At 41.0% G+C, this 20,741-nt stretch overlaps 1 protein-coding gene across 1 annotated transcript in view; it reads right to left on the bottom strand.

Annotated features, from left to right (window-relative positions):
• Window positions 1-6,138: 6,138 nt before the first annotated feature.
• Window positions 6,139-20,741, bottom strand: part of EDDM13 (epididymal protein 13) — a 32,605-nt gene continuing 18,002 nt past the window's right edge. Inside the window, exons 3-7 of the mRNA XM_063089929.1 lie at window positions 17,007-17,033; window positions 16,137-16,163; window positions 9,105-9,223; window positions 7,137-7,174; window positions 6,139-6,199 (exon numbers count right to left, since the gene is read on the bottom strand). Of these exons, the coding sequence (XP_062945999.1) occupies window positions 6,139-6,199; window positions 7,137-7,174; window positions 9,105-9,223; window positions 16,137-16,163; window positions 17,007-17,033 (272 nt within the window). The remainder of the gene's footprint in view (window positions 6,200-7,136; window positions 7,175-9,104; window positions 9,224-16,136; window positions 16,164-17,006; window positions 17,034-20,741) is intronic.

Below are 20,741 nucleotides of genomic sequence, written 5' to 3'. Positions count from 1 at the left end.
AACGCCCACTACCAAGCCCAGCAATGACCACCAAGGTGCCACAGGAAACACACTGGTCTCCTGAGCCAGGGTGGTGGGGGCGCTGAGGGCTTCCACCACACCCCCCTGACGTCTGCATTCGGCCCAGCAATGACCAAGCCACCACTGGAAGTCCCCTAGTCTTCCCTGCAGGAATGAGGGGGGTGCCACGGGCCTCAACCACACTTCCCCCTTCCTCCTTCTCCCACCTATTTCCTTACCCTTTCCTCGCTTCCCCTCCCAACCAACTGCTCTGCAACGACATCTTAGAATGTAAAAGCAGATGGAGCTGGGGGCCAACCCCCACTCCTGCATCCAGGCATGCTGCTGCTGATGCCACAGCGCCTGCCTGGGGTCCTGAGGCATGGAGTGGGGGACTGACCCCTCCTGCCACAAACAGGCAAAGAGTACGTCAAAAACACTTCTTCCATGTGGGTGGCCCACCACAGCCACTACCATAGCCACAGCTGCCACAAAAGTGGCTAGACACCACAACCACCATGCAGATGGCCCGCCAGCCACTCAAGTGCATTGACACAAGGAGAGTCACCAGTGGAGACCAAAGAAGATGTCTCTTTCTACAGAGCCCATTCCAGAGTGATGGGAGAAGCATCTGCTCTATGATAATAGTGGGGGACCTGAACACACCTCTCTCAGCACTGGACAGATCATCTAGCCAACAAGTCAACAGAGTAACTGTTACTCTTTCAGAAGGAGAGAAGAAATCTAGGGTTATCAGGGCTGGGAGTTGGAAGGGAGAGGGGGCTTGGGAGAGATTGGATAAGGGGCATAAAGAATAAGTATGATTTGTAATAATATGTATACTAATAAATAATCTAAACAACAATAATAATAATAAATAATAATAACAAAAAGAAACTGACCGTATGGTTGAAACTGCCCCAAGATGAAATCATGATACAAAAGGATCCTTCTCAAAGGCTTATTTCTGTTTACCTCCCATTACACCCTCTTAAGTTGATTGACTTTAGATGTTGTGCACCTACCATTCAGGATTGAAACTAAGTTTTCTTCTTTTTCTTACCTCCCTAATCAACTGCAAACAGAGGAAACACAAGAGAAGGCAAAGCACCCTAGCTGATCATTAACTCTCCTTCTTGCATGAAGGAAAATTACATCCATGTTAGTTAGAGGTCCGAATCAGGTATTTTTACGTTCCAGTGATGTTTGATTGAGGTTATTGTCTTTGAGCTCTCCCTAGAAAATAAGGACTCCAACCCCAAAATAACACCAAGGGTTTGAAGCTGACCAGTTCACCAACTGCAGACCCCATGATGCCAAAGCACCCAGTCCATCATGGGACCCTGATATCTGACTCAGATCCTCTACTGATCCCATGATCAGCCTCCCCTATTTTCCCGCAGGACAAAACCCTTACCTTACCTTCCCGTCTCTTTCCCTTTATAAGCCCCAGAACAGGCATCAGAAGGTGGGATCATTTTAGCCTGGCCATCCCCTAGATGCCAGGTATCTTAATAAACCTTCCAATCCTTGCACCAACTTTTGGACTTTTCAGTCATTTACTTAATGTGAGAGGACAAGGTGAGCCTGGCTGCTGCTAACAACTTAATGAGACAGGAGATGCTTGGTTTCCATGGGGTGAGGTTAGAGGACACACCTCTGGGTTTCAAGCTATTCCCCAAGGCCCGAGGTCCCTCCTTAGGCCCTCCCCTAGAGGAAAGCTACTGTTGCTAGTTGAACATATTTTCTGCACCAATGCAGGACCTCAGGGGGCTGACTGCAAATCCAGTGGCTGGGCATGCTCAGTAGAAAGGCGCTATATAACCCTAACAGCTGAACATGCTCAGTAAAGTGGAATTTATATTCATTAGATAGCATGAATACGTATTAGGTAGCAAAACTATAGAAGCCAAATCCCAGCAGAAGGCGGGGTTTCTGCTCACTTTCCTGGGGCCAACCTGCACTTTGCCGGCTGAGGTGTGCGTGCTTTCTTTTGTATCAAACTTACTTCGGCAAACGGCTGCTCACTCTCTTGAGCCAGCCTGCACCCTGTACTAGACTTTAAGTGTAGATTTCTGACTTTTGTATTAAACCAGATGTGAGCCGTGATTGGTATCTGGAGCTAGGCCACACTCTTTCTGTGAAATCTGTAACTCTTATTCGTTACATTAAACCTGTTCTCACTTTCTACCATGACTCTGGTCTTGGATTCTTTCCTGTGGTGGAGTCAAGAACCTGGTAAGAGCATGACGTGGGTTAGTGCCCGCTATCGGGCCTTCCGAGACCCCTTCTCCTCCAGCATCGCCAACAGTGTGTAAGTGTTCCCTTTTCTCCACATCCTTGCCAAAACTTATCTTTTATCTTTTTGATAATAGCCATTCTAACTGGAGTGAGATGGGATCTCACTGTGGTTTTGATCTGCGTATCCCAAATCTTTATACAAAAGAATGAGGACTTTACAGCAAGTCAAGGCTGGGTCAAATTGGAACTCTGTAGCTTGCTTAACCTTGGGCAAGTTATCAATCCCTCTGAGCCATAGTTTCTTCAGCTGTAGAGTGGACAGCATAATAGAACCTTCTTGTAGGGTCGTTGCCAGAGTTAAATGATATGGTATATGATTCTTGCCTACACATTAATTCTCCGCGTTGAGTGAATGGAAGAACCAAGCACTCAGCCATTTCAACAAGTTTACATTTTATTACAGAAACAGTAGGGAAAGGTTGAAAGCAGTCTGAAGGAAGAGTTGTGGGGGAACCCCTGCAGATGCTCACTCAGCGACTCCCTGGGCCGTCAGAGGTGGCTTCTCACTGTGCCTCTGAGCAGACAGGTGCTACTCCTCGAAGAACCCAATTTATTATCTTCCACGTTGGCAGTCCAGGAGACAGAGAGCTTTCTTGGGAGGTGAGAATACCTGAGAGATGGAGGGCTGGTGAAGGTTGAGCTGAGATGGAGCAGGGTCACTAGAAAGAACAGCAGGGATCACTTCTAAGGAAGGAAGAAGGGAAAGAGAAATGTATTTGTGCATTTGTTGAGGTCTTCATGCATTCTCAAACTCCTTGTCCTCCACCTCCCACCTGGGGCTCTGCCTGACCTGCCCCAAGCCCACCCCTTCCTACCATCATCCTAGACCACTCTCCCAACTCACTCTGTTCCACCAACTTTGTCCCTAAACCCACCAGGCTGTTCCACTCCCTGGAACATGCTTCCCTCAGATCTCGTTGTGGCTGACTCCTTCCCATCACTCAGCGCAAATGTCTCCTCCTCAAAGAGGGGCTCTTCTAACCACCCAGTCAAGCTGCCCCCTCCGTTTGCTGTCTGTCACAGTGCCCTGTCAGGCCTTCATGAAACTCATACAAGTACGACTGCTTGTTTACTCCCTGCCCTCCCACCAGAGGGCACACTCCATGAAAGTGGGACCTCCTCAGCTATGGCAGCTCTGTACCTGCCACCTGGCACACTGGAGTTGTGCAGGCAACTCCAGTTGTGTGTGTGGGGAGCGAACATATAAGGTTTGCTTCTGGGAACTGGAGTCCCAGGGATAGATCAGATACACTTCTTGCTCCCAGAAGAGCTAACAGTCTGGTGCGGAGGTCCTCAAACTATGTCTCAGAGAACCGACTCCAGCCTGTGGCCCCCCGCCTTTTTTTTTCAAAAAAGATGACTGGTAAGGGGATCTTAACCCTTGACTTGGTGTTGTCAGCACCACACTCTCCCAAGTGAGCTAACCTGCCATCCCTTTATAGGGATCTGAACCCGTGGCCTTGGTGTTATCAGCACCACACTCTCCCGAGTGAGCCACAGGCCGGCCCTCTGTGCCCCTTTTAATAAAGTTTTTCTTTTTTGTAATTGAAGTAAAATGCATATAATATAAAATTCATCATTTTAACCATTTTAAAGGATACAATTCAGTGGCTTTTAGTACATTCAAGAAGTTGGGCAATCATTACCACCATTTAACCCAAAAAAGAAACTCTTTAAGCAGCCACTCCCCCATTGCCTCCTCTCTCTCAGCCCCTGGCAGCTACAAAGTGGCTCCCTGTCTCCATGACTCTGCATATTCCGGATATTTCATATAAATGGAATCATGCACTATGTGGTCTTTTGTGTCTGGCTTCTTTCACTTAGCATATTGTTTTCAAGGTTCAACCACATTGTAGCGTGTGTCAGTGCTTCATTCCTTTTAATGGCTGAATAATATTCCATTGTATGGATACACCATATTTTGTTTATCCAGTCACCAGGTGATGGACACAGTCAGGCCCATCTGTTTCTGTATTGTCTATGGCTGCTTTGGACTACAACAGCAGAGTTGAATAGTTGCAACAGAGACCATGGCCTGCAGAGCCAAAAATGTTTACCATTTGGTCCTTCACAAAGAAAGTTTGCCAACCTCTGGCTTAATGGGTCAGATGAACACTATTGTACCAAAATAAAAATACGGTGTGACTAGTGCTTTAAAGTATGATTGAAGAGAGCCTGAAGCACCATTCACCACCATTTACTTTATTCATCTGTCTCCCCCAGTGGAATCAGAAGAACTGGTCTTGGCTTCCAAACCAAAGCCATGTTCAGGTGAATCTTGAGGACTGAGGAGGAGTTTTTTTAGACAGACAAAGAGCAATAAATGCTGTTCTAGCTAAAGGGACCAGTATATGCAATGGCATAAAGGGATGAGAAAATGTGGTATTCTCAGGGGAATCATAAATGGTTTAATATGGACAGGGTGGGGGTGGAAGGTGGAAAGAGATGTGGAGAAAGGGTAGAGAAACAGGAAAAGTCCAGAACCTGAGAATCCTTGAATACATGCCAAGGAGTTGAACTTAATCAGGAAGTGCAGGGATTTTCTACCATGTTCTGTGAAACCCTGGGATCCCTTAGGGATTCTGCAAAGGTTTGCTTTGACTCTCATTTCAAGAATGAAAATATGTTTACTAGTTGTGATAAAATGTAGCATGTGCACTAGACATTTTTATTCCCTGGAGACCTACACCAACCTGTTGCATGTTTTTCATGCAGACCTTGGAAAAATCTCTGTTACCTGAGGAGTGTGCTGAGATCACAAGGTAAGCTGTTAGATAACTGTTACCGTCTGCAACTACTTATCTCTGTGGGTTAAGATTTTTCTCCACATAGGACAATCAAAAGAAAACACTGAAAAAAATTGGATGATAAGATTTTTCTCCACATAGGACAATCAAAAGAAAACACTGAAAAAAATTGGATGATAAAGGCTAATATAAGATGGCAAAGGCCATCTGTACCTTCCGCTTGCAAATCTCATCAATTGTCTTCATAATAGGTAAATGTTACCCAGTTAATCTTATAAAAGGTATTTTTGGTAATAAAAAGCCACTTTACATTTTTTATATGTTGGGATCCTATGAAAGATTTCATTAGAAAAGTGTTCGGATTTTATTTTCTTTTAAAGTTGGAAAACCACTGATATGGTTGGGGAGGTTCCACTGCTGGGTTTTGAGCGGGGATGCAAAGGTTACATGATCGAATTTGCATTTTTTAAAAATGAGCACTCTGGCTGCTGGATAGAGGATGAAAGTCAGGCAGGGCAGTAGAGACCAGGAAGGAGGCTATTTGTAAACATCCAGGTAAGAGAAATCTCATATCTGTCCACTTCTCTTCCTCTCCATCTCCAGACCTTGGCCTAGCCCACCATGTCATGGAGACTAAGTAGCCTCTTAACTAGTCTCTTCACTTCAAATCACTGGAACATGTCCCTCTCCCACTGAAAGTTTTTCTGTGGCTTCTCATGACTCTTAGAACCAAGTCCAAAATGCTTGCTATGGTCTTCCAGGTTCGGAGTGGTCTGCTTGTGCACAACCCCCAAACTCCTCCAACAGTGCTCTCTCACGTCCTACCTCTTCTCCAGCCTCAGCCCCAGGCACTTCTAGGTCACTTTCCACCAGGGTCTTTGCACAAACTGGTTCCTTCACCTGGAATCTCTTACCTGTTTTCAGTCTTGGCTGACTACTCCTCATGCTACAGATCTTTGATTTAATGTCACTTTCCCAAAGAGGCTTTTCTTGACCACCCAACAATCCAGGGTAGAGTTCTTTGATTTTCTTCCTCATAACATTCTGTGCTTTTCCTCTGTAGCTCTAAGTATAACCTGTAATCACTTATTTATTTGTTTTCTGTTTCCTTGTGAGCACAGGAATCTTGTCTGCTCTGTTTACCACTAAATCTGGGATTCAGCAAAGAGTAGTTGCTCATTAAAAGTTTATTGAGTGGGTTTCTCAATAAGTTAAACATAGAATTATCATATGACATAGCAATTCCACTCCTAGGTATGTAAAATAATTTAAAACAGATGTTCAAACAGAAACTTGAACATGAGTGTTCAAAGTAGCACTATTCACAATAGTCAAAAGGTAGAAGCAACCCAAGTGCCCATCAATGGATAAATGAATAAACAAAAGGTGGTCTATCCATGTAAAGTAATACTAGAAGGTCCTTCAAGAAGTTCATGGAAAAATAGAATTAAAAGATAACACAAATCTTTTCGTGAACTTTTTGAAGGACCCTTGTATTCAGCCATAGAAAGGAATAAAGTACTGACACATGCTACAACATGGATGAACCTTGAAAATACGCTGAGTAAATAAAGCCAGACACAAAAGACCACATAGTATATGATTCCATTTATACAAAGTGTCCAGAACAGGTGAGTCAGTAGAGACAGAAAGATTAGTAGTTGCCAGGGGCTGGGGGAGGGACTACTTAGTGGGTACAGAGATTCCTATTGGGGTAATGAGAAATTTCTAGAAATAGTGTTGATGGTTGCACAACACTGTAAATGTACTAAATGCCACTAATAGTAAATTTTAGGTGTATTTTGCCACAATTTCTAAAAATTCAAAAGAAAACTTATTGAATAAAGTCATAAATGAATTCCTCCAGCTCTGTGTGCTCTCACCATGTGAAATGTGTTGCATTGGCCATGTCAGGCCGTGGCTTGAAATTAAGGGTGATGAACTTGCAACTTTTCATACAATTCTGTGATTCTATGATTGGAGCTTTCAAACCCACCTCCAGTTCCCTACCTCAAACTCTAGGCAAAGGGACAAAGCCCCCCGCTCCAACCCAGCAGTGGACAAAAGCCCCTTCCCCCCATAGCATACCTGAAATCCACTTCTGGGCTACAGTAGTGGCAGTAACACTTGGGTGGTTGACGAAGGAGTGAACCGGGAACAGAGAAGGAAACGGTCAGGGTGAGGCAAGTCAACTTCCTCCCCTCCCTTCCTCCCTACTCCTTCCTTCCTTTATTCCTGCCCTTCTCCCTCTACTCCTTTTGTCCTTTTGTGGCATCTCGTGGTCTTGCTGATCTATTCAGCCTCACCTCTCACTGCTCTCATGTTCTGCTACATCTTCCAGCTCGTTCTCCTCATCACGTAAGTGGCACCGTTCCCTAACCTGGGATTTCTCAACCTCAGCAGTACTGACATTTTGACCTGGATCATTCTTTATTATGGAGAGCCATCCTGTGCAATGTGAGCTGTTCAGCAGCATACCTGGCCTCTACCTACTAAATGTCACTAGCATCCCTTCCTCCAGTTGTGACAACCAAAACTGTCTCCAGACACTGCTGAGTGTCCCCAGGGTGACAAAGTCACCTCCATCTGAGAGCCACTAGTCTAACCAAGGGTTCAAGTCAAAGTCTGGGGCTCATCTCTGTGACCCTCCATTTTGCTCATCTCTCACACTCAATCCATTAGCAGTTCTTGCAGAACTGCTATAAGGTTTTCCTTATCTGCACTACTGTCACCCAGTCTCCTGCGCTGGCCCTTAGACCCCCTTCTCTCAGGCTGTCTGTTCCCACTCATGCCCTGATTCCAACTGGCTCTCCACACACGTCATCTGGAGTAATTCTTTCATAACCCAAGTCAGATCTTGGCAAAATCTCCACCGAACAAAGAATCAATGCTTCCTTCTAGCCATTATCTGCTTGATCTGGACCCTCTCTGTCCCTCTCAGATCACATAGATTTCCTTTGTTCCTCTAAGGTGCACAGTGCCTTTTCTGCCTTGCATGTTTGCTTTGCTCATAATAGTTGTCCCCAAGCGGTTCTCAAGGCAGTCTCCTTCCACTCACTCATGTCTCCATCCAGACATCACCTCCCCAGGTAAAGCAGCCCACTTCCTCACATGCTCTGTGTCATCCTGATGTAGTTCCTTTTTTTGGAGGTTGCTGCTCATTTCCTTCCTGTCCTGCCCCTATCATGTGAGCCCCATGGGCTCAGGGACCTTGTGGGTTTTGTTGTCCTCTGAGTCCCCAACATCTAGCATAGGGCCTGCTACACACATAAATATTTGAGGAAATGAATGAATGGCTACTTGCCATTCCTTGAATCTTTCCCTATGTCATATCTCTGAGCCTTTTCACATGACATTTCCTTTTCCTGGAGTGCTTTCCCCTTCCTCCTCTCTTCAATAGGCTCGTTCCACCCTATCCTTAAGACAGAGTGGAAGTGTCATCTCCTTCAGGAAAACTTCCATGAGCCCAGCCTTCCCCTAAGCTGGGATAAAAGCCACCATCTCCTGTGCTAACACAGCCCCAGAGGTTCCTAGGAAATACTAGGCCCCTGTGATCTTGTCGTCTCTTTTGTTCCCTGTCTGCCTTACAAAATTATGACCTGCTCGAAAGTAGCTTATTCATCAGAGTTGCCAGCAACCAGCAAAAAACTCGGTCTTTAAGAACCTCCTTTATATGAGGAAAAGAGAGAGAGAAAAAGATGGAGAGAGAGAGAGAATGAGTGACAGTATTACATAGAAAATTCTGGGGCTGTGTTAGTGCAGAAGGGAATGGCTTTTATCCCAGCCTAGGGGAGGAAGGAAGGAAGGAAGGAGAAAGGGCAGGAAGGGAGGGTAGGAAGGGAGGAGAGAGAAACAGAGAGAGGGAGAGAAAGGGAATGTTTTACAGAAAGGGGTCTAGACCTCTCCCACCTTCACATGCTTGGTACTTCTTAGGCTCCCTTCTTCTCTCCTCCTATACCCACTTCTCTTGCTCTTTCCTCTGACTTTGCCCCTCCTCTCTTTTCCCTCTTCCCTCCTTGGGTAAAAAAGCACCCTGGAGTGCTGCCTCCTTCTTACCCAGTCTCCTTTATTGTAGGACACAAATAAGAAAGTCATCATCATGTAGGCACATTTCCAAAAGTTCCAACTGTTTCTCCTCAGTTTCTTGGGAGGCCTGGTAGCTGGGAAAGGCTTAACTGGAGAGAACCAATGAAAAAGGCTTACAGCAATGGCATTCCCTTTCTGTCCTAGAAATTCCTGCCATTGCTGAATCCCATCTTCACATGCCTCCGAGAGGGAGATGTCGGTCCCCACCCTCTGCTGCTGCTGGCTGCCTCCGTCTTCCTCCACTATCCCAGATGAATCATTAATAATTTTTTTTAGCTCTCTCACTCCTCACATCCAAAACGTAACCATGTCTGACCCTTGTACAGTCATCCCTCCACGTTCATGGGGGATTGGTTCCAAGAGCACCCAAGGATACCAAAATTGCGGATGCTCAAGTCTCTAATGTGAAATGGTGTATTATTTGCTTATAACCTACATGCAAATAACCTATGCACATCCTCCCGTATACTTTAAATCACCTTTAGGATACTTCTAGTACCTAGTACAATGTAAATGTTATTTAAATAGTTGTTATACCGTATTGTTTTTTATTTGTATTATTTTTATTGTTGTTGTTTTTTCTGAATATTTTCAATTCACGGTTGGTTAAATCTGCAGATGCAGAACCCAGGTATACAGAGGGCCATCGAAACTTTCCAGATCTCACACCAGACCGCCTCTCCTCTCCATCTCCAGCCTCGTCACTCTCCTCTTGATCATCGCACCCAGTGCTTTGTTTCCCTCAATCCATCTCCCTCGTGGATACTAGAAGGATCTTCCTGGAACTCAGACCTGACCGTGTCACTTCCTCATTTCAAGCCTATTGTGGTGCATAAGTCTGGGTTTGTTTGTTTGTTTTTTGTTTTTACCAACATTCTTTCCCTTGTCTTTTTAATTTAACAGTATTACACTCAGAAAAACTCAAATTTTCACAGGTAAACATACCTGTCTAAACAAGTCCCAAATCAAAAAATAGAACATTACCAGTGTAAAGGTAAATTCAAATTGAAAAAGAAAAAAAATTAATTGTCCCTGTTGAAAATTTATATAGAGACTCTCCCTCCCCTTTTCTTAAAGCATTTACTTTAGAAAACTTGTTATTGTAAGTCTCTGGCTCTTGGAAATGTATGCAAATCTTTTTAAAAGTTAAATAAGTCTCCTGCCAGCTTTATGTCCCAAGACGTTTTTCTTTTCTTTTCTTTTCTTTCTTTTTTGCGCAACTGGCTGGTATGGGGATCTGAACTCTTGACCTTGGTGTTATCAACACTGCTGCTCTAACCAGCTGAGCAACTGGCCAGCCCTTAGGACTGAATCCATCTCTTAGAAATATAAATATTGAGGAAAATAGCACCCCTTTCTCCCCAGTGTCTGTGGAAGGGTAGGAGCCTAACTGTGGTAGGTGCCTCCCTCCAAGTTGCAAATCTACCTCCTGTAATAAAGATATGAGACGTTTATTTTTCTTTTAGATAAAGCCAATTAGCAAACACAGCTGGCCATCCCATTCACCAGATAAATTTAGGATGAATATATATGACAAATGCTGCTGTCAAAGTCCTCTTATTTGAGGACTAGCTGTTGTTTCTCTTGAGAACAGTATGTAATGGATTGTGTCTGCTTGGCTATATGAAAGGGTAAGATTTATCTCTGTCTTCGCAATCACAGCATATCCCATTCCGGTTTAATCCTTATTCAGTAATAAAACTGTCTTATTTCTCTTCTACCTTTGTGGAGAGATTTTCTGGGTTGGGACCTTTTGTTTTTAATTCTATTTGCCAACACCAGCATATCATAAGCCTCTCAGGTATACCCTCCCAGTCAAAGGTATATTCTAGGTACACAATCACCTCTATTAAAAAAAGAGAGAGAATTTTCTTTCTTCCTTTGCAATCCTTGTGACTATTACTTCCTTTCTTTGGCCTGAATAGGACTTGCACTGGTTAGAAAATCCAGTACAATGTGAAATACAAGTGGTGATAGCAAAAGTGTTTGTCTCATTTATGATCCTGGGGGAAAGTATTTGCTATTTCAGCATTAAATAGGTTGTTTTCTTTACGTTTTTTTTGTAGGTACTTTTTATTATATGATAACAAGAACCAAAAATGTGCTCTGACCAAGTCAGCTAAATTGCAGTGCCTTGGGGGATCTGAGATAAGTCAGCAGTCACATCAGCATGTCCTGGAAAATGTTAATAAAAGACCGTTTTTACTTAGGAGCAGATGCAATAGCATCAGAAAGTCATAGAGTAACCTGGAATGCTTCTTGTAATCCTTATACTTGATCCTTGCATGTATGATATACCCTAGTAACAATCCCAAATCTATGCATCATGTACAACCAATAGAAAAACTGATTAAGTGATTAGGCAGGGCTGTCCTCTTTCTCTCCTTTGATTCTTCCTCCTTCTTTTGTTTATAAAATGATGAGATCAGGTGGCCTCTTTGGAGTGCATTTCTTAGAGTGACCTGAAATTTGCATTTCCCCAGTTGCAATCATCATATTGCTTTAATAAATCCCATGTTTTAAATGTTCAGCCTCAATTTCTTTTAGGTCAACATTTAAGATGTCTCCTTTTATTCCTGCTGAGATTTTTAAAAATCATGAATAACTTGAATTTTGTCATTATTTTTCTGTATCTATGGAGATGATAATGTGATTTTTTCCCTTTTATGTTAATAAGATAGGAATAACATATATTGATTTTTCACATGTTAAGCCACTGTTGCATTGTTGGAATAACTCAATTTGGTCATAATTTTAAAAAATATATTGCCAAATTGGATTTGCTAATATTTAATGTAGTATTTTACATCTACGTTTGTGGGAAAGAATGACTTGAAATTTCCCACTCTCATATTGTACTTGTCAGATCCTTTATCCCTTGATTCTGTCCTCAAAATGAGCTGGAAAATGACTGTAATTTTGTATAAGATCAGTGTGATTTCTTCCTTAAATGTCTGAAAGAATGTACCAGGAAAGCCAGCTAACCCTGGAAGGTTTTTTGTGGAAAGGTTATTTAATTACAGATTTTTTTTTTTTAATAGAAGACTATTCAGATTTTTATTTTTATGTTTTTGGTTTAACTTTTGATAATTTGTGTTTCCTAGAATTTTGTCCATTTTATCTAAACTTTCCATTTTATTGGCATAAAGTTTTTCAAGCTATAATCTTATTATTATTACCTGCAAGATCTGAGATAATGTTCTCTTTTTTTCTTCCTCATATTGGTCATTTGTTTTTCCTCTATTTTTTTTAATCAGTAATGCTAGAGAGCTAAATTTTTATTAGTTTTTTCAAAAGAACCAACTGTTAGTGGTGTTGTTTATTTCTAATGTATTTCTTTTTCCTTAATTTCTACTCTTTTATTTCCTTTTTTCTACTTAGATTTGTCTTTTTCTAAATTTTCAAAGTACTCAATTCATTGATTTTCTATTTTCCTTTCTTCCTTTTAAAATATGCATTTAAGATTATAAATTTCTCTATAACCAAATCTTTGACTGTATCCTCCAAGTTTTGATAGTGATATTTTTACTATCATTCAGTTAAAAATTCTTCCTAATTGTTTCTGTGATTTCTTCTTTAACCTATGAATTATTTAGAAGTATATCTATTAATTTATAAGTTTGGATTTTGTGATAATTTTATTATTGGTTTATAGCCTAATTCCATTGTACTCCAAGAGCACACTCTAAATGACTTTAATCTGGGCCGGCCCGTGGCTCACTCGGGAGAGTGCGGTGCTGATAACACCAAGGCCCCGGGTTTGGATCCCATATAGGGATGGCCGGTTTGCTCACTGGGTGAGCGTGGTGCTGACCACCCCAAGTCAAGGGTTAAGATCCCCTTACCGGTCATCTTTTGAAAATAAATAAATAAATAAATAAATAAATAAATGACTTTAATCTGAAATTGATTGAGGCTTGCTTTATGGACCACTGTATAGTCAATTTTGGTAAGAAGGAATTCCATGTTCACTTGAAAAGACTGTGAATTCTGTCACTGTTATGTGCAGGTTCTATACATGTCACTTAGGTCATGTTTGTTAGTTGTGTTGTTTAGATCTTTTATATTCTTATTAAATTTTGTTTATTGTTCTATTATCTGTTGAGAGATGTGTTAAAGTCTCCCACTGTGATTGTAGATTTGTTTTTTTTTTTCAGTTTTGCCAATTTTTTTTTTCATATATGTAACAACTATGCTGCTGTGTGAAAACAGATTTAGAACCTCTGTGTCTTTCTGACGGGTTAACCCCTCTATCCATTTCAGTGTCTCGTAACCCTTGGTTTGGTGTCGCCCGCACCACGCTCAGCCAGTGAGTGAACCGGCCATCTCTATATAGGATCCGAACCTGCAGCATCAGCGCTACCAGCGACGCACTCTCCTGAGTGAGCCACGGGGCCCGCCCTAGGAATGCTTCTTAATTTAGAACGTTCTTTGTCTGATGTTAGAATGGTTATGCCAGTTGGCTTTTGGTTAGAAGCTCGAGGATATACTTTTAATGATATAATTTCCATTATTTATCTTTCAACCATTCTGTATCCTTATAAGGTGTGTCTCTGGTAAGCAGTAACTAGTTGGGTTTTGTTGGTTTTTATTCAATCTAACACTCTTGGTCTTTATTCGGAATAACAGCAACGAAAAAGAGAATGACAGATGCATGTAAATTCAGTGACATCTGCTGATGTAATTGGGTTTATATCTACCTTCTCACTCTTCGTTTTTTATTTGATGCATCTATACTATGATCTTTCTTTTCTTTTCTTTTACCATTTTAATCAAATTTTATTGGAGTTTTTAAAAACCAGTATTGTCACCCCAGTCTCTTTTTTCTTTCTTGAATTCTTTCCTACGATTGAATATTTTCATTCTTTTGTTTTGGATTTTTAGTTTAAAAATTATATAGTCTTTATTACTTTAGTAGTTAAGTTAGAGATTATAATATGCATCCTCAATGTATGTGGTTTCAATGTAACCTTTTTTTTTTTTTTAACTATTTCCTTTACCATTCAAGGAGCAAAGAGAACAGACACCTTTGAACAGAAGTGATAAAAGCCAGAAGATTATGGAATGAGATTTTTTAAGTTCTGAAAGGGAAGTACTGTTAACCTAGAATTCTCTACCTAACAACAACAAAAAAACTTTTAAAAATGAATGCAAAATTAGAATTAAATTAAATTAGAATGGTTTAACATCTTTTATCCCCTGCCTACCTTTGGCACTATTATGATAATAAATCTCTCTATATATTTAATTCTCACTATATGTTAGTATTATTGTTTCATACAGTTAATATTCACTTGTATTTAGCCACATATTCACTTTTTCCATCATTCTTTATTCTGTTCTCTGTTTTTATGCTTCCACATGGAGTCATTTACTTTCTGACTGAAGAACTTCTTTTAGTATTTCATAAATGCAAGTCTACTGGCAACAAATTATATGTTTTGATGTTTTTTCTAAAAATCTTTATTTTTGCATTCATTTTTAAAGGAAAGTTTTTTGTTGTTAGGAAATTCTAGCTGAGTAGTCTTTTTCTTTCAACACTTTAAAAATCTCATTTCATTATCTGGCTTTTATCACTTCTGTTGAAAGGCAGCTGCTGCTCTTCTTTAATCTTTGGATGGTAACATGTCTGTTGTGGGTTGAATTGTGTTTCCCAAAAAGACATGTTCAAGTCCTAATCCCAGCACCTGTGAATGTGACTCTATTTGGAAATAGGATCTTTGCAGATATAATATTGTTGGTGTCCTGATAAAAAAGAGGAAAATTTGGACACAGAACATGCAAAAAGAATTCCGTGTCATTACGGAGGCAGAGATTAGAGTGATGCATTTGTGAGCCAGGCAGTCCCAGCATTGCTCTCAGCCACCACCAGAAACTAGAAGGAGGCAAGGAGGGCCCTGCCAATACTGGATTTCAGACTTCTAGTCTTCGGAAAAGTAAGACAGTAAATTCTTGCTGTTTTAAGCCACACACTTTATAATAATTTGTTATGGCAGATCTAGGAAACGAATACATATCTTTTTTGTTTTTGCTGGGGGGAGTGTTGTTTTAAAATTTTTCTTTTTGTTCTTGGTTTTTAACCATTTTGTGGCATTGTTTCTAGAAGTGATTTTCTGTATATTCATTTCCTTTGGGGTTCTCAGAATTTTAAAAATCTGTGGCTTGTTGTTGTTTTTTCCAATATGCAAAATTCTCAGACATGAACTCTTTGTTTGGTGGCTGGCTCGTACAAGACATTAATTCTTTAAGTACTCTTTTTTCTCTTCTCCTTCTGAAATTTTAATTTCACAAACATTACGACTTGTCACTGAGTCTCATGTCTTTAGTATTTTTAATATTTAGTATTTTAGTATTTTTAGTATTTTACTTTTTTCCAGTATTTTTTTTTTTTAACTATTGGGCTTCAATTTGAATAATTTCTTTTGACCTGTTTTTTATAACTCTCTAATTATTCTTTTTGCTGTTAAGCCCAACTACTGAATTCTTAATTTCTGTTGCCTATTTTTAATTCCAGAATATTTATACTTTTTACAGATTATAATTCTCTGGTGACATTATTCATCTATTTTTTTGAACGTAATAATCCTAGCTATTTTAAAGGTGCTTATTTCCAATATCTGGATCACTTGGAGGTTTGACTCTATTATCTGGTTTTCTTTCTCTTGCTTTTCAGCCACACAGTCTTGTCACTCAAGACTTACCTGGTAATTTCCAGGGGGAAGAACAGGGTTCAATGGTCAATAGAAGAAGCGACTGAGATAAGTAAAACCGTTTTCCATCATACCTCAGTATCTGGGAACTCGCTGATATCAATGAGCAGTACTCAAGGGGCGAGCGAGGTGGTTTGAAGACTTCGGACACCCTTCAAGAAGGCAGCCCATTGGGTACTCAGCCCCTGGCCTTGCTTGCCTGAAATCTTCTCTTCTTAAGGCTTCATTATCACCTAGACTGAAGGAACTCAGTGTTCTCTAGATGGGAAAAGGCGTGAGTCCACACACTCACCTGTTTCCTTGCAGTCATTCGTTTCTTCTAAAAATGAAGAAGGAGAAAGAAAAGAAGGAAGAGGAAAGAAATGAAGGAAGGATGGAAGAAAGGAAGGGAGGAGGAGGAAGAAGAGCAGGAGGAGAAAGAGGAGGAGCAGAGGGAGGAGGAGGAGGGAAGGAAGGAAAAGGAGAGGAAAGAAGGAAGGAAGGAGGTGAAGGAAATAAAAAGAAGAAAAGAAATCATCAGTACATTATGAAATGGGTAGAAACCAAACCGTGAACAGGGCTTCTCAGTGCCTCGGTTGAGGAGGGAAGGGAATGCAATGCGCCTCCTTAGTGTCCCTTGATCCCAGGCACTGTCCTTCCTCAAGGCCTTTGCATATGCTGTTCCCTGTGCCTGCAGTGCCCTTCCCCAGATATACACATGTCTGGCTCCCTCATCTTCTTCAAGTCTTTGCTCAAATGTCACCTTCCCTGGTTGCCCTTTAAAAACCTACCTTCTCCCACACTACATTTTTGTTTCCACTCTATTATCTTCATAGGACATAACAGTATCCACAGACATAACCCACTTCTCTATTTATTTCTTTTCTTTCTTTCTCCTCTCATTGGAATACAAATTCCGTTTGGGCAGATTTTCGTCTGTTTTAATCCATGCTCTATCTCCCACACTTAGAATCAGACTTAGTGCAGAGCAATTAAAATTAATTAATATTTCTTGAGTGAATTAAAAAAAAAACACTTATGCTCATGATGATGACAATACAGAGTGTAAGGTTTGATGGTATCTAAAAACTCTTCCAATGTAACAAAAGCTCATAACTCTATACTTCTCTGCACAGGCATGAACACAAATCGTAGGGCCACATAGCACAGTCACCAAACTTACCATTCAAAACCTGGAGGCTCAGCAAACCTGAGGAAAGCAACAACATACAAATCGAATCACAAAAGGCAACATGATAGATCCTCCCAGATCAACAGATTCGATAAGCTCACCCCCAGCCACTCCTCCTCTGAGAAGTCCTCCTGGATTCCCAAGCACCTTCTCTTTTTGCACTATCCTCATTGCCCCCTCCCTCAGGACAATATTGATTCATATTGTGTTATAACAATCTGTTACTTGTCTGTATCCCCCATCAGACTGTGAATTTATGTAGAGGTTTGGGCATGTCAGATTCATCTTTCAGGTTTCCACCACTCTGCACAGGCCTGGCACATACTAAGTGTTAAAAAAACAATTTTTTTTTCCATATAAGCTTCCCACAAAGACCCCAGGCATGCACGGAGTCAGGTATTTACCTAGGATCTCTGATGTCGTCCGTCCAGAAGGAAGTGTGGTCCAGGAGGCAAAACAGAGGTCAGGGGTGCAGACAGGGTTCAGAATGTTGAATCCAAGGGGCCATGAAAGATGAAGCCATATGTAGGGGGAAAAGTTAAAATATCACAAGGCAGGGAGACTGGGAGCAAATAAGAGCAGAGCCCAGGGTGGGCCGTGGTGTGCACTTCGGACTTATGGCGGTAAATGAGGGCAGGCCATTGAAGGCCTCACCATGTGGGTGAGAAGGTAAATCTAAAAGCTTAAAGAACTTGCACAGTAGCAGAGTTAGATTGGGAGAGAAGCCACCGCTCCTTTTCCATCTTTTTTGTATATTTAGCGTCACTGTGATGTAGGTACCTTACATACTTTATATCAGGGGGTGGCAAATTACGTCTCACTGGCTGTTATTGTTGTTTCTGAACTTGTTTTTTTAATACCTACTTGACTAAAATATAATTCACATTACTTAAAATTTACCCATTAGAAGTGTACAAGTCAATATTTTTTTGTCCCTTTACCGAGTTGTGCAACCAGCACCACAATCAGTTTTAGAACATTTTCATCACTCTGAAAAGAAACCCTGCACCCACCATTAGCCGTAACTTCCAAATCCTGTACCCTTGAGCAGTTGCTCCCCATTTTCCTCCAGCTTGTCCCCCTCCTTACTGTGGTCCTGGGAAATCACTAAATTACTTTCTCTATCCATGCACTTGCTTTTTCTGGACATTGCATATAAATAGAACCATACCCTGTGAGGATTTTGCGTCCAGCTTCTTTCACTGAGTATCATGTTTTCAAGGGCAATTCATGTTGTAGTGTGTATCAGGGCTTCATTCCTTTCCATGGCATTAATAGACCACATTTTATTTATCCATTCATCAGTTGATGGACATTTGGGTTAATTCCCGGTGCCTGCTTTTGTAAATAAAATTTTATCAAAACGCAGTCTCGCCCTTTCATTATGTATTGCCTATGGCTGTTTTCAAACTACAAGGGCAGTGTTGAATAGTCAAGTGCATTGTTCAGACAAGGAAGCTGAACGTTTCAGGAGCTGGGTCCAAAGTCTAGTAGGTGGCCCTGTCAGGACTGATACCTACAGTGCCACACGCTGTCAGTGCTGATTCCCTCTCTGAGCTTAATTTTCTCTTCTTTAAAAATAGGATAATAATAATAATACATCAAGTGAAGGAATGAGGCAGGAATGACCTCATCTGTCTGAGCTGCTTCCAGCGTTATAGAATCATGGTTAAGAGCACAGCTTGGGGATCCAGACTGCCTAGGTTTAAATTCTTCTCTGCACCTTCCTGGCTGTGTGACCCCAAGCAAGTTACTCTCCCTCTCTGTGCCACAGTAGCCTCACTTGTAAAATGAGGGTGATGAGGATTATTATGAAGAAAGCACGTGGGACCATGCCTAGTGCCTGGAATGTGCTCTGGAGGTGTGGGGTATTATTTTTTGATTTGGTTTCTCATACCAGGATCTCTTAGGTTTAACTGAAGCTCAAGCCGCATGAATTTGGAGGTGGCCATGAGGCATGGACCAGATGGTGTATTAGGACTGGATTTTATACAGCTTTGAATGTGAGCCAAAAGGGTGTGACCTCAGCCAAAAAGTGGAAACAACCCAAATGTCTATCAATGGATGAACCTATTTTAAAAAGTGGTCTATCGATACAATAAAATATTATTCAGCTGTAAAAAGGAATGAAGTACTGACACATGCTACAATATAAGTGAACCTTGAAAACATTATGCTAAGTGAAAGAAGACAGACACAAAAGACCACATAGTATATGATCCCACTTCTATGGGGTACTTAGAGTAGTAACCTCATAGAGACAGAAGGTAGAATGGTGGATGTCAGGCATTGAGAGGACAGGAGAGAGTGAGAAATGAATGCTTAATGGGTATGACGTTTCCTTTTGGGGTGATGAAAAAGTTCTGGAGCTAGATAGAGGTGGTGGTTGCACAACATTGTCAAAGTACCAAATGCCATTAAATCATATGCTTTAAAGTGGTTAAAATGGTAAATTTTAAGTTTTGCGTATTATAACACAATAAAAAAAAAGTTTAACAAAGAGCGTGTGACCTCTATTTGGCATACAGTGACGTTTTCAGGGAATGGCATCATAAAATGACCAGAGCTGGTCTTCAGGAAAATGAGTCTGACTGTATTCAAGAGTGAAAGGCAGCAACACGGTTAAGTTGTGGAGTCACAAAGACCAGGATTCATAACCCACCCCCACCTCTGGGCTGTGCGACGTTGGTCTAATTACTCAACTTCTCTGTGCCTCAGTAAAGTCCAGATGAATAATGCCTGCCTTGTGAAGAAGTTGTGGGAAATAAATAAACATAATACGTTAAAAGTGCTCTTTCTAGTGCCTGTAACCTAGGAAGCTCTCAATAAGTTTTAGTCATTGTCCTCACCATCATTATAATGTTATGTATATCTCTGACTTAAGGAAGGATTGATTTCCACAAGACACCCCACCTTTTTTTTTTTTTTCATGCATATTGGTACTTTATTATACACGAATTTCTTTCTTCAGTTACTTAGTTAATTTTAATATACCTCAATACATACATATTTTAAATATACATTCTTTTTTTTAAAAATTTTTTAAAATTTTATTTTGTCGATATACATTGTAGCTGATTATTGCTCCCCATCACCAAAACCTCCCTCCCTTCTCCCTCCCCCCCCAACAATGTCCTTTCTGTTTGCTTGTCGTATCAACTTCAAATAATTGTGGTTGTTATATCTTCTTCCCCCCCCACCCCACCTTTTTGAAGGTGAAGGTAATATAGTTATTTTTCCAGTCCATGAGTTAAAAAAAAAAAAAAGATGTTGGAAGCTGTAATGGATTGAATTATGTCCCCCCAAAACTCATTGAAGCTTGAATTGTGTCCCCCAAGTTTTATGTGTTAGAAACTTAGCCCCCACTATGACTATTGAGAGGGTGGGAAATCCTATTACGGTAATTGAAAGGTGGAGCCTTGAAGAGGTGATTGGATTGTAGGACCGTGCAGTAGTGAATGGGTTAAAAAGGGTGGTCAGGGGCATTGTACTGAGGGCTTTAAAAGAAGAGAGAGTCTGTCTTTCTGTCTCTCTGCTCTCTCTGCTTCTACCATCTTGCAATGTGAGACCCCTGGGTCACTGTCACCACCACCAGATGGACTTTGGAATTCCCAGCCTCAGAAACTGTAAGCTATAAATTTCGTTTTCTCACGTATCACCCAGTTTCAAGTATTTTATTATAAGCAAGAGAAATGGACTAACACAAAAGCTGAGAGATCATCTGTG

Source organism: Cynocephalus volans, chromosome 3 (assembly GCF_027409185.1).
Source record: "Cynocephalus volans isolate mCynVol1 chromosome 3, mCynVol1.pri, whole genome shotgun sequence".
NCBI classification, from domain to species: Eukaryota; Metazoa; Chordata; class Mammalia; order Dermoptera; family Cynocephalidae; genus Cynocephalus; species Cynocephalus volans.
This window is presented reverse-complemented; position numbering and strand designations above follow the sequence as displayed.